This window comes from Trachurus trachurus (assembly GCF_905171665.1).
Source record: "Trachurus trachurus genome assembly, chromosome: 4".
NCBI lineage: Eukaryota > Metazoa > Chordata > Actinopteri > Carangiformes > Carangidae > Trachurus > Trachurus trachurus.
Genome location: NC_139898.1, coordinates 26,628,993 through 26,642,179, shown reverse-complemented (window position 1 = coordinate 26,642,179; position 13,187 = coordinate 26,628,993). Strand labels below are relative to the sequence as shown.

Here is a 13,187-nt window from a genome sequence, read left to right as displayed (position 1 = left end):
GGGTGGGATTTCTACTGTGTGTTATCTGCTTGCCTTGATATGTGTTTTGAAAGGTGCTGTATAAATAAAGATTTCTTCCTATTATAAAACACTTCAGTCATATCATTGCAGGGATTTGCAGTATACAGTATTGTGAAAATACATTTTTGACATTCCTTCTGTTTGTCTGTGAATGAAGGCCCCTCAGAGTACACAACTCCCTGAGACATTCATTCACATATGTCCGGTCTCTGCCATTAAATAAACTTTGTCCTTGGCTCCGTTCCAGCATCTGTGCCCTGTTTTGATTCCAAAAGTCACGGCCCTCAGCTGAGCGCAAACACCAGAGAACAAACTTGACTTTAAACCACCTCTGTCTTTTAGATCCTCTCTGAACCTGTGCGACCATGGATGAATCCGTCTGCACGTTATTCCTGCTGTTATTATCCCTGCTATCAGTTGTGCACGGTGAAGGTTTTGCACTGGTGCCAAGTGAACCAGTTCCAACCCCCTGTAATGACAAAGCGGTGGAGAAGCTGTCTCGCCTGGCTGTCACTTACATCAATGAAGATCGCAACGATGGCTATAAGTTTGCTCTCAACCGCATTGCAAATGTCCACCTGCATGCCCAGGTCAGTACAGAGACAAATGCTCAGTGGGGAGGAAAAAAACTGCATGGGGGCTTTTGTACATCTCTATCAGTGGGGGATTTGTCCATGTTTAACAAAGGAAGTGGTGTGGAAAGGTTATTTTGTCATGTGTTGTGGCAGAGATACCCTAACACCCTTTCTGACAAAGGAGTCACACACTGATAGATTTAACCAGCCGTGGCCAATCTTCATGTCAGTGGGACTCCATTTGATAAGATTTATGTTTTGTTGTTAGAAAAGACTGCGCACAGTCAAAGTCCTAATCAGAAATCATCCTCTTACACTGTCACAATGCGCTGACTCTGGAAATGATGATAAAATTAAACTCTGCCTCTCAAGGACTTATTGGAGTCCCCAGCACTCAGTTTGGGAACCACTGGACTACATCAAAGACATGAAAAATAGCAGCAGCAGTTACATTAAAGCCCTAAAAACAACAATAAATATTTGTTGTCTGCATTTTGCTGTGAACGACCACCATCAGTGCATGTCGCTTATGATAAATGCAACGTTAAAGTACATGATTTTATGTCGTGAAGTGAGAAGCCATCCTCTTTCACGCCTCATGAAAAAAGGCCTTTAGGATGGAAGAGTCTGTTAATAAAGTGCAGGTCATTTTGGTCCAGGACTGCTGGGACAAACCTTGCACAACAGGCTTTATGAACGTCACGCTGTCAGCAGCTGAAGGCTATTGTAGCCCGACTGTGGGATAGATCAGGTTTTAAGAGGCTCAGTTCAACTTCATGACCTCAAAGCTGCCGTTACACCTGGCCAAAGTGTTAACATTTGTTTTCAGCGCCACAGTCGGGGATCAATATTGAACAAAGTGACAGAGGGAATTACACAGAGCACCTCATAAATGGCTCCTTTAAGTGTAACTGAACAAATGAAGGTACCTGACACAGGACTTTTCCTATAGATTGGAGCCTCAGATAGACACAGTAGAAAATCACATCATGTTTTTGTTTTATCGTATTGTGCTGCTGCTGCTGCTGCTGGAAATCTGAATTGTCATCATTGTTTGTCATTCGTGTTTACACTGTGCATGTCAGGGCCCAGCAGGCAATGTGTATTATCTGGACCTGGAAGTCCTGGAGACCAAGTGTCATGTGGGCAGCCCAAAACCATGGAAACGTTGTGACGTCAGACCGTTCATGGAGACGGTACAAACACAAACACACACACACACACAAAAAAAAGTCCTCTTTATACTTCAACTTTTATTGTTTGTAGTTACATCATATATTCCCAAATCTTTCTGTATGATATAATTGTTTGTGACTACTGTTTTATTATTTTCAGCAAATCTCCGGCAACTGCAATACCACCATCCTCCACACGCCAGAGGGCTACTCCTACCTGTACAGCTACGACTGCACTCTGGTGCCAGGTAAGGTAACATCGACTTACTGTGTTTTCACAATGACACTTAAGTGAAATGTGGTGGGAAGTGGCAGTCGTTTCACAGTTGTGACCTAGATTTGATGAATGTTTGATGCTGTGTTTTGATTTGGTCATGCACCAGTCTGATAGAAACCCCAGCAGACTGTACACAGAAAATAAAATGCTTGTGTGCTCAAGAGGCTCTTTGTTATCAAATCAAGTCAAACTTTACAAGGTGATATTACTGAAAATCTAAACTATACAGATTGTACCACTTTGTGTTATGTGTAATAGGCCTCCTCCTCCTCCTCCTCCTCCTCCTCCTCCTCCTCCTGCAGCTTAATCAATAAATTCAGCATCCTGTGGAGTCCTGAAAGAATTAAACTAACAAAGGCTCAAGTGTAATAGAGCAGAAATTTCTCAGTGTAGATATTTGAATTTGCCACACACGCACACACACACAAGCGTGACTAATAACATTAGAAACAATTTGCTGGAACATCTAAATAGAACTGAGCCTAGATTAATGTAATTAGTTACACCTGCTATAACAAATCAAAGTGTCAGCCATAAAAATGTCTGTTGGTTTCGCTCTGATGCTAAACTAAGGATTTTAGATCATCTAAAGGCCCTATGTTAATTTGGTATTTAGACCTGTGCTCAACAATATGCTAATGTTATGTTAACAGTCTTGAAGCTGTATGTTGTTCTTCCATTACAACTACCTGTTCACACCTGTTCAGTATAAAAACATCTGTGCATATGATGATGCATATTACCAAACATAACAGTGTCCATGCATTTCTAGCCTGCATGTTTGTTATCTTGTTTTCTTGTAATTTAAACATAATTGTCTCCTTAACCATCTGTGCTATGGCTCCCTGCAGATCCTCCTGAGAAGCTCCAGAGGATCTGTCCGACCTGCCCCCTCCTGCTTTCTGCAGACAGCCCCGGGGCCGTGAGCGCCGCTCAGGCGACTCTGGCGTCATATAAGAGAAAGTCCAGACTCGGTGCAGGACTCGGTGTGAAGAGGATCACCAGAGCTGCAGAGCAGGTATCGTGCTTATTAGCTCTGATGTGAGAAACAACGCTCCTGGGCTGATTTCATTACACAACAATGTGTTGAATGTTGTGTTTATTGAAAAATTACACTTAAGAATAATCTCTAGATGTGCTTGTCAGACGGTACACTGCACCTTTGAGCGTCTGTGTGCAAGATGAGAACCATTACAGCTCCACAATAACCATAATGATGCAAGTCTGGCAAGGTTGCAAAGGATTACTGAAGGCACTTTAGACCTTACTGTCTGGTCGGGCTTTTGTTTTGGGAGCAAATGAGAAAGCGAATGGTTCTCTTGGGCAATCAAGCTCAGCATATTGCTCCTCTTTGCATATGATCTCACATCTTTTGAGCTCTAAAACCGAGCTCACAGCCATTACATTACAGCACAAGACCATATCTCTTCTATATCTGTATATCTGGCAGTGTGTGTTCATTTGTTCACTTTGTCCTTTTTCGTACTCTATTATTTTTATATTGCAGGTTGTGCCCGTGAAAGCCACTTTCGTAGAGTACACAGTCCAACAGTGTCCAGAGGGAGTAACCGAAAGAGGCACCTGCCAGCAAGTGACACTCAACTCTGACACAGAGGTGCATATTCAAAGACATTACCTTGACATATTAAACACAGTGCTGCTGTTTTGAGAAAAATGTCGATCTTCAAAAGCTCAACTTTTCTTGAGTTACAAGAAAAACTGTCTCGTTTTCCATTCTGTGCAAACCAATTTTATAGATAAGAGTAGATAGTTTATCATTATTATCTTATGAAGCTTCAGCTGAACACATACTGTACAGAAGTTATTCACTTATATTTGAAAAAAGGACATTACTTTAATCCACTGAAAAATAGTTGCTTATCATTTCAGTTTTTGATTTAAATCCAAAGACGGATAAACAAAAAGACTCAGACCAGCAATGTCATGGAGCGATACTCCATTAATTTAAAAAGAGGATTAAAATGATAACAATCTGACACAGCCGTGACACTAATGGATGTTGTTCCTAAAACCCAAATAAACATCGACCTGCCAGCATCTTGTTTACCGTCCTTGGAAAAGCTACTTGATGAGATGACAGACTATACTTTAAAAACTGCCATCACCAAAAAGGCTGCAGTAATAAGACTGTGTCTGACAGGTCTCTTTTTTATTTATATGTTTTTTGTTTTTTTTTCATATTCTTCACATCCTCTTGTTGTATAAATATATATAATCTAAAACGTCTTATTGTCTGCTCTCAGACTGCAGGTTTCTGTGCAGGATCTGTGCACAGAGACATCAACGCCCACGCTGATGTCCGGGTGTCCTGTGAGATGTACAAAGTACAGGTAAGGCATATTTATTTACCATCTTATATCTGAGGTATTTAAACCAAAGTGGCAGCAGTAATTTTGCAAAATAACCAAAAAGTGACAACAAATGTATACAATTATTACATACTGTGTGGCTGAATTGACAGATAGCTTGAAGAGAATGGAAAATTGCAGCTTTTTGACATGAAACAGAAATATTTCAACAGTTTTCAAAGCCTTTATTGATTTTTTCTTTGCATACATTAACAAGTAAATTATAATTAATAATTGCATGTGAAATCCAATTTACAGACTAGTACAGTAAAATACCCTTTCATTTTCCACACTGTCAAAATCCGTGAAAAGAAGTGCACATTCGACTGAATGAAAAGACGCAGAGTGGGTAAAAGTGCAAACACTTAAGTGAAATGTGGTGAGGAAGTGACAGTCGTTTCACAGTTGTGACCTAGATTTGATGAATGTTTTATGCTGTGTTTTGATTCAGACTTTTTACTTAAGCAACCTTAAGCAGTTTCTGAATGGATGCCACTGGCCATATAATCATTTCGTCATATCTCTCACATGCTCTGCTTGTGTCCACAAATGTGTGTGTTGTTCTTTTTGCATGTTTAAACATATGTGTGAGATTTCAAATTGTACGGTTCTGTACTATAATTATGTTGTCTTCTCGCTTCTGTCTGGAGTTGTGGTGTGTCATATAATATTGCAAAACTGGAGCTCTTCTTTTTTTTTTTGCAGCTATAGTTGAGTGAGACTGTGACGCGTCAGTTGGGTGTGATCTGTTGATCTGTTGATCTGTTTGTCTGCAGAACGTGGACATCCTTAGACCGCTGCAGCCGCAGATTCACGACCTTCCCCCTGACCCCGCGAGCCCAACCTTCCCTGCTTGGATCGATGACCCAGCTAATGATCCGCAGCCTGTTCCTTCTGACCCAGAGCCTGTTCCCTCTGCCCCAACATCGCTCCCTGTTGTCCAGCCAGCGCCATTTGACCCCTCACCCGTTCACCCTCAGCCCTTTGACCCCTCTGTTGTGGTTAACCCCTCTAACCCCCTCAGCTCCTCTTCCAGTGAGTCCTTTGAAGGCCTAATCAACCAGCAGCAACCACCACCACCACCAGTCATCGGGCCTGCCGATTCATCCTCAGAAGAAGTCGGAGGTCCACTGGCACTGCGTCCTCCCTTTAACTTCCGCTACCAGAAGCACGACCGCAAGAAACGCCAGGCTTTGACGCAGGCCTCACCCACACACAAGCCTGTCTTCCTGTCTGATTTCCCCGGTGGGCTCTCACCTTTCCGCTCCTGTCCTGGTCCAGCTCGATACACCACAGTTTAACCGTCCCTGCTCCAGGAGTCCATTTGTTCATCTTTAATTTATCCAGTGAGACAGCTGCCTGGTAAACTGCTCCGCTCCCTGTCGCTGGAGGCCTGTAATAATTTCTGCTAATGAGAGGAATACCGTCTCTTTTTCACTGGCCATGAAATGACCTCTCTGCTGCAACCGTTACAGTGCTCCCAAGGCGTCCATGGCTTAAGCACACGTATTTGAAAATGACTTCAAATATTGAATAAATCTTGGTTTCAATCCTGTCAATTACTGGGGAAAACTTGCAGTCTGACAACACTAAGATATTGCTAGAAAAACCTAGATTTATCATTTAGCAGATAGCTATTTTCCTTATCAATTAACTGTTTGAGAAAATGACAAAGCCAAACCCCTGCTGCTATAATTCCAGTTTCATAAAAGTGGTGCCTTTCAGCTTTTTCAGAGTTTTATATCGTTCTAAATTGAACATTTGTGAAGTGTTGCTCATCACTGTGAGCTCCGGGACACCGTGATGGACATTTCTGACATCTGTCATTTATTTGAAACAGTGGATAAATAAACAATAAAGCGTTTTTATAGCGGCAGCATTTGTGCAGTTAATTTCCCAGTTACACAGACAGTAACACTCTGCCGTGACAAGCAATCATTTTACTGAGTTCCTCTTCAAACATATGAAGTAAACAGAGCTGACATAGTGCAGCAAAGAAACACAAAAACTATTGTTTGAGAGAAGAAAATGCCCAAAAAGAACTCAGTAAGCAAAGACAAAACATTATTTTGAGTAAAAGAAAGCTTTGTTAATGTTTTAATTGGAACTCTTCTTAACTTAACTTTAAAGGAAATTATTTTACTCCACAACAAGAGCCTTATTTTAATTGGCTTGAACATTACACTGAGGAAAGTATATAACATTATACTCCCCAGCATCGTTGTGGAGGAAGACAACATGACCACTCAGCTAGGGACAGCTTTACAGGGACACAGTGAAGCAGAGGAGAATCTGGGTTTATTAGCGTCGAGACTGTGCCAAACAGCACCGAAGTGAAAGACAGGTGCAAAACATCTCGGGAAAAGCTTTAAAAGCTTACAGATTTTACCCAGAGTGGCCTATTTTTCAACACAGCCACCAGAGCTGGAGCAGAGGAGATGCGATAAGTCATCCCTTATGTGGTCGGAGTGTCACTCAGGAGAGTCTCCAATAAACAAAGTGCCTCAGTGCCTCAGTGCCTCAGTCAGGAACTTATCCTCTTTAAAACCACTCACCAAACATGAGTAGTGAAGTCCGGCGACAGCTACACTGACCTATACATCAACAACAGATGAAATGTGGACAAGACAGGCCTAACCCACAGGCCAGGGGTGTAGCAGTCTCGTACTGGAAATTAGATTGACTGTCACAGGAAATATTCTTAGAGGCTGACTGATGTTTTTGTTGTTGCATCAAAAAATCAACTTAATCATTAAACATTTAGGCTATCAATGTAGTTGAGCACTAGAGTGGTAGACTACTGGTGTTCCTCAATGAAATTCTGACTCACTAGGCTACTGTAGCAATAGCGGTATTTCATTATCAGTTAGCCTAATTGCATAAGAAATCAATTTTTGCACAAAAAAACGACCAAAAACTCTCAGAACTTAAATTATTCGATGATTACCAGTATATGGAAGCACTGGTAATCTGAATGAAATTCTAATTTTGGGGCTAAATATTTATTTGTGCTAGGCCTATCTGTTAGCCAATAGCTGAATATAGATGGACACTAGTGTATTGACTGGTATCTGGTATTTCTAAATTGAAATTCAGATTTTAGAGCTAAATAAGGGATTAAAGTTTGGCAGTAGCTAACAATTATCAATAGATTAATATTATGTAGCATTAACTGGTATTTGAGAGCCTGAGGTTGCCCTAATGTGGGGATCAAACAACATTTATTTGCACAAAGACTCCAATCCAGCTAACCTCTAACTACCTTTCCACTACTTCGGTTTTGTGTGAATATTTTTCAACACAACAGAACATTTGTGTAATTTCTTGCTGTTGTTTATGTGCGTGTGTGGTTTTTTGTAGCAACGTGCCACTACGTGCGGCAGGGGGCGGAAGAGGGCTTCAAATGCCTCTGGTGCGTTGACACATAGGCTACAAAGTCAGGCTATTCGCCACATGTTGCTGTTTAGGATGTGACTTCTATCAACTTTTTCTTCCCCCCGCCCCCTGAACGTCACACTGACAGCCCTGTATTTACCAACTTGGCTCGACCGATTTAAGCAGCAGTGTCGACATTTCCCACCGCACTTGAAGGCAGCAAACGTAGAATCCTAATTGGAGTCAGATTTTGAGGGTGAGGAGTGGCTTTCTTTCCTCTTCTTCTATTTCTTCTTTTCAACCCGACACAGCGTATAGTCATCCTCCTCCAGCAGGGACGAGAGAGTTGCTGGTTAACTATAAATAACTGGGTGTGTAGACACAAGTTTTCGGGAAGAATAATTCATTTTATTTTACTTTTTTTGAACCTGGAGCCATGGCTGTGGTGTATTCGCGGACTTCACTTTGAGGTGGGTGAAATAACAACTTGAAATGTTTGTGCCGCTCGTTGACCGTTCAGTTCAGTTTAAGCCAGTTTATTTCTCTCACACACTTTTGTAAAACAGCCGTCAGCCTCCTCCTCGTCTTCATGTCAGCAGCAGACGTGTAAACCCGTTTCTTTGCGTTTAATTGTTCGCCGTTTCAGACAGACAGACAAACAAACATGTGATGACACGCTCATACTAAACTGACTCATTTCCAGCTTTCTAGTGGTGAATTTCCTCAATCACTCATCAACATCATCATCACCAGCAAGTCTGTGTCATGAGAAGGACGCTTCACTGACCTGAACAAAAAACATAGTAGCTTCCTTATTCTTTTCAGAAAAGGGGGAAAAAAAGAAAAAAAAAGGGATCTGGTCAGCAAGAATTTGTAGTTTCTGTTATAGCCTATTCTCTGTTTTTATGAGAACCTTGTTAAAAAGAAACAGAAAATGATAATTATCTTAGCCTATAGCCTAGATATTCAGTAAGAATGAATAGTGTCTGCAGCTTTTCTGGGAGTTTATTCACAAATATTTGTTTAATTTTGACTCTGTGGACAGTGATTGGACCTGAGAAGCCTCAATGCTTCATACAGACCAGAAAAGTGGCCTTAAACCACTTTCTAAATCTGGCAGTTTATTCCAAATGTTAAACCAACTGCTCTCATTTAGTACAGTTAATGAGTAGCCTTACTATACTGGTTGTACTCCCTTCACTTCTTGATGAGACACCTCTACTCCACTCGTTAAGAAAATAAGAGGTGGTAGTAGGCTGGCCCACAGTTTTTTTTGGCATTGCTCAGTTTGCTGTTTTAATTATCTTGTGAGTCCCTTTTTTCCCCCATGCAGACTTCGGGTTAAGTCTCTAATGATGGTTTCTCATAAGTGTGCTTCAAAAGGGAAATATGGTTATCACATCTCTTAATTGGAGAGGGACTGGTTGGGTGTGTGCATATTGAAATACTTATGGTTTTTAGGAGCCACATTTGGCCTTTAAAAAAAAAAAAAAAAAAAAAAATCATGAGCACACGTGACAAAATAACTTGGAATGAAGATCCTCTCAAGAGTTGTTTCGTACTTGTGTCATGAAAGATTTTTTGTACGTTTCACACAAGGATACTAAAGAAATGATTTGACTGTTCAGTTGAAATGTGAGGAAAGAAACCATGACTTGGCGCCTGGCTGGCACCAAGAAAGGGGTGTGCCATTTCACCCGTGTCATGATCATGGTTGAGTTATTGGCAAATAATTGTTACGACACATCATGACTCCTACGTACTTTATTTATATCACTGACCATTTTCCTGAGTATTCAGATGAGTAAAAGTTATCGGAATAATCGGATGATATTTGATTCACATCCATTGAAGTGAATACAGATAAAACCAAAAGTGAAAAAAGCAGGTATTTGGTTGCACTTTTGTCTTCGTGGTCACATTTCTCACTTCCAGTAAAGCTATTGTTGAATGCCACATGGTCAGAGGTAGTGAAAATGCTCGGACATAGAGAACATATGTGAGTTATGTGCAAGTAGTACTGGACTGACACTTTTTCTTTACTTTAATCACCATGACACAAGCCTCAAGCAGCACTGGAGAAAAAGATAAAGCTCGGAAACAAGTCAAAAAAAGAAGTTGCCATTTGAAATGTAGGACAAAGAGGAAGATTCAGTGACTCAACATAGTGTGATTGTTCCCACACAGCGTGGTGTCTCTATCATAAGCGGCTGCGCCCATGGAATTTTATTTACTTTACTTTAGCACCACGCTGTGTGTGGAGTTTATAGAGAATGAGGGAATCGAGAAAAGATCACGCAATCAGCTGGAGTTATTTGGCCAAAAAACACTTAGTCAGACTCAGAGAGCGAGAGTGAGATCACAGGAGGATAAACTCATTCAGGCTGGCAAAGAGGCAAACAAGTCCACAACAGCTCAGTGCAACGGTATGTGCAGAAGAGATCAAAACAAAGAGCTCACAGTCTGCACACGATCACCGAGTGGGTAAAAACGCTGCTGAAACTCAAGTTTCTGTTTTGACATGTTTGTGAGAATTTGGCTTTAAAAACCCTCCTGCATTGTTTTAAAGGAGGAAGCTGATAATGTGGAGTCTCTTGGCACACACAGTCTTTTTCTGTGGTAGCAGGTGGACGTCATTTGAATGCAGCACGGTGTCTCAGCATGACGATGATGAGCCACAGCTCTCTTTGAAACCAATGCTTCTAACGAAATAGCCATATATCAAATCAGTGCACTGCCTGCCTGCTATGAGCTAGTGCTGTGCTTTGTATATTCCAGCAGTGCCTTGAACAAAGGTGGACTGAGGCGGTTATTTTTAATTATTGATTAGTCTGCTAAAGATTTTCTCTGGTCTATAAAACTGTGACTTACCCAGAGCAGAATTTTACATTACATTTTAAAACCCAGAAAGATTCAAGTAACTACCTCACGAAGCTATAAGAACCAATGAAAGAACTTAATCATACACAGATTATCAGAACTGTTGCCAATTAATGTTTTTTTTTTATTAATTCATTACACCAAAAGACTCTTAAGCAGTGTCTTAGTTTCATGAGAACATACATTAACAATCACACATAAAACAGCAAAACACAACAGAACAAGATCTGAAAGATGTAACTCAATTAGATCAATTTGCTCAATTAGTTTTATGGTTGTTTTTTTCTTCTTCTTCTCCAGAACTGAGAGCTTGTACAATATTTACGACAGCTTGAGCTGCAGTTGAAATGATTAAGCTGCATGCGCTGAGCGTTTGCTGATTCAAGTGCATCTCCATCTGCATCCTCTCCAAACGACTTGATTGTGTTTGTTGTCACTAATGAATTAGAATATGCCGAACACATGACAATGACTGTCGGAGTGTGTTTACAGTACTCCTGCCCCCCCCCAACCTTCAGCTCCAGTTTCATGAAAACGAGGGCGTGACGGAGAAAGTGTGACGGTTGGATTCCCACACTCATTTCATGCGTGGCAGGCAGCCTTCAGTCTTTCCAGGTCACTCAGTGTAGAGTTCTTCTGTCTTTTCTTCTTGTTTGTTTGCTCTGCACTTGACTTGACCCAGGGACTTATCATGTTCCTGCTCTGGCTCTGTTGGTCAGGACTGCTGCTGCACTGACTTGTCATGTATGGCAGCGTTTCTCTGCGCTGTGCACGGGACTGGGAGCACTTACTTCATGTCCGCCAGAGGTAGGGCTGTATGTTACTGTATGTTACCAGTGTCTGAGGTGTAGAGGGGTAACACTGGGTCATGTAGCACTGGTCTGTACTTTCTGATCATGAAATGACTGCAAATATCAAGCTGAGTTTTAAAGGTATGTGAGAAGTTGGCAAAAACTGTGATGTAGTGTGAGAGGTGAAACAATCCGTTACTGTGAGTATCTGCTTGTTGCTTGCTGAATGTCTTTGGCATTTGTCCAAAATTGCAATAGACGTTTACTTTTGTTTATTTGTTTTCTCTGTTTTGGGAATTTTTTAACAAATAATTGGTGAAATTCTTCGTAGATTTAGTGAAAATATTCTTTAAAATCCTGTCAGGTGCCGCCCTGATGTGGAATTTATGTCATATCATAGTCCTTGAATGTTTTAACAATGAAAACTGTTTGACATTTTTAATTTATAAGGAAATATCAGACAACCAAATCACTTAGTATTTTCATTACACCATATATTTGTACTCGCCTTTATTTTATATATAGGCTACATATATCTGTGAGGATAGTTACTGTAACACTGTGTTCTTTCAAGTTTTTTTCTGCAGCAGCAACGTGACACCTTATTGTCGAACTGAGTTGTCTGCAGGGGGTCCTCACTGACCACAGTGTAAATAATGCATGACGTGACTGAAATGTTTTACACTCATTCAGCCACTGTGTTTTCCTTTTCTGATACTGATATAATAAATTAATGTATGAAGATTAATGTGAAAGGTGTAATCCAGGTGGCCGCCCCATGGTTGAGCGTACCTGCTGGTGTTTAATTGATGCCATAAAGATATAGACGTATCAGAACAGTCATAAACAGTATTAATAGAAACCGTGGTGGTTTTGAGGAGTGTGTGTGGGGGGGTAGAGTTGACACGTATTGCATCACCACGTAGTAACTTTAGGTATTGGATACAAGTCCTGTCAGGTCTGTTTGGATGAATTACACCCCGTCAGTCTCTGACGATCTGATAAGAAAGTACCTGCTGGTCCAGTCTTTAGCAGTAACGGCAAAGTCTCGCACAGGTGTGTTTTTTAAATTTTGTTGCCAACCCCACAATTAAAAAAGCTGTGAGTCTGTGGCTGTTTGTATCTGTTGGAGGGAAAGCGTCTAGAAAGTGTGATTAACACGCCCACGTTTTTTTTTAAAGGTTGGGCTTGGTCCCAATGTTTTCCTTGGTTATATAACAGCTGATCTGGCTTTTGGTCAATCGAGGTGGCAGCTTTAATGTCACATGTCCTGTACCAATCCTGTATTGTGTCTTGCCTTAAAGGGCACATTGGCAGATTTAGTTAATTCAGACAAGTGGATTGGCTGCAGCTGAGTTACTATAAGCTTTAAAGAAAGGATGGTGGTGTGAATTTATTTCTGGCTTTCTTTCTCTAATATATCATTATTCTGTCCCCTGTGGGGTTTTGCTCCAAGAAATTATGGAAATACAACCATGAATAACTCATCTCATTAAAAAATATATTGTCATGCAGGTAAATTATTTTTGAGGAGGAATTATTTCCAACAGAAGAAAATTTCCGCCACCGAGGCCGCCTGCTGCTGAGTGATTATTTCATGGAGTGTTGAGCAAATAGCCTTAGAGTTCACCGGAGCCACTTGTGGCTATAATTACCATTGAGGTCTGGCCTAATTGGAAGTGACACCCACCATCGGGCGGCTTAGACATGCAGGTTACCACTGG

General features: G+C 41.0%; 1 protein-coding gene across 1 annotated transcript; it reads left to right on the top strand.

Annotated features, from left to right (window-relative positions):
* Positions 1-334: 334 nt before the first annotated feature.
* On the top strand, positions 335-6,287 carry LOC310984594 (alpha-2-HS-glycoprotein). The gene is made up of 7 exons (XM_083969846.1): positions 335-611; positions 1,682-1,792; positions 1,932-2,019; positions 2,900-3,066; positions 3,556-3,663; positions 4,313-4,399; positions 5,194-6,287. The coding sequence occupies exons 1-7, from the start codon at positions 387-389 to the stop codon at positions 5,716-5,718; spliced, it is 1,311 nt and encodes a 436-aa protein (XP_083825972.1). The 5' UTR covers positions 335-386; the 3' UTR covers positions 5,719-6,287.
* The last annotated feature ends 6,900 nt before the right edge of the window (positions 6,288-13,187 follow it).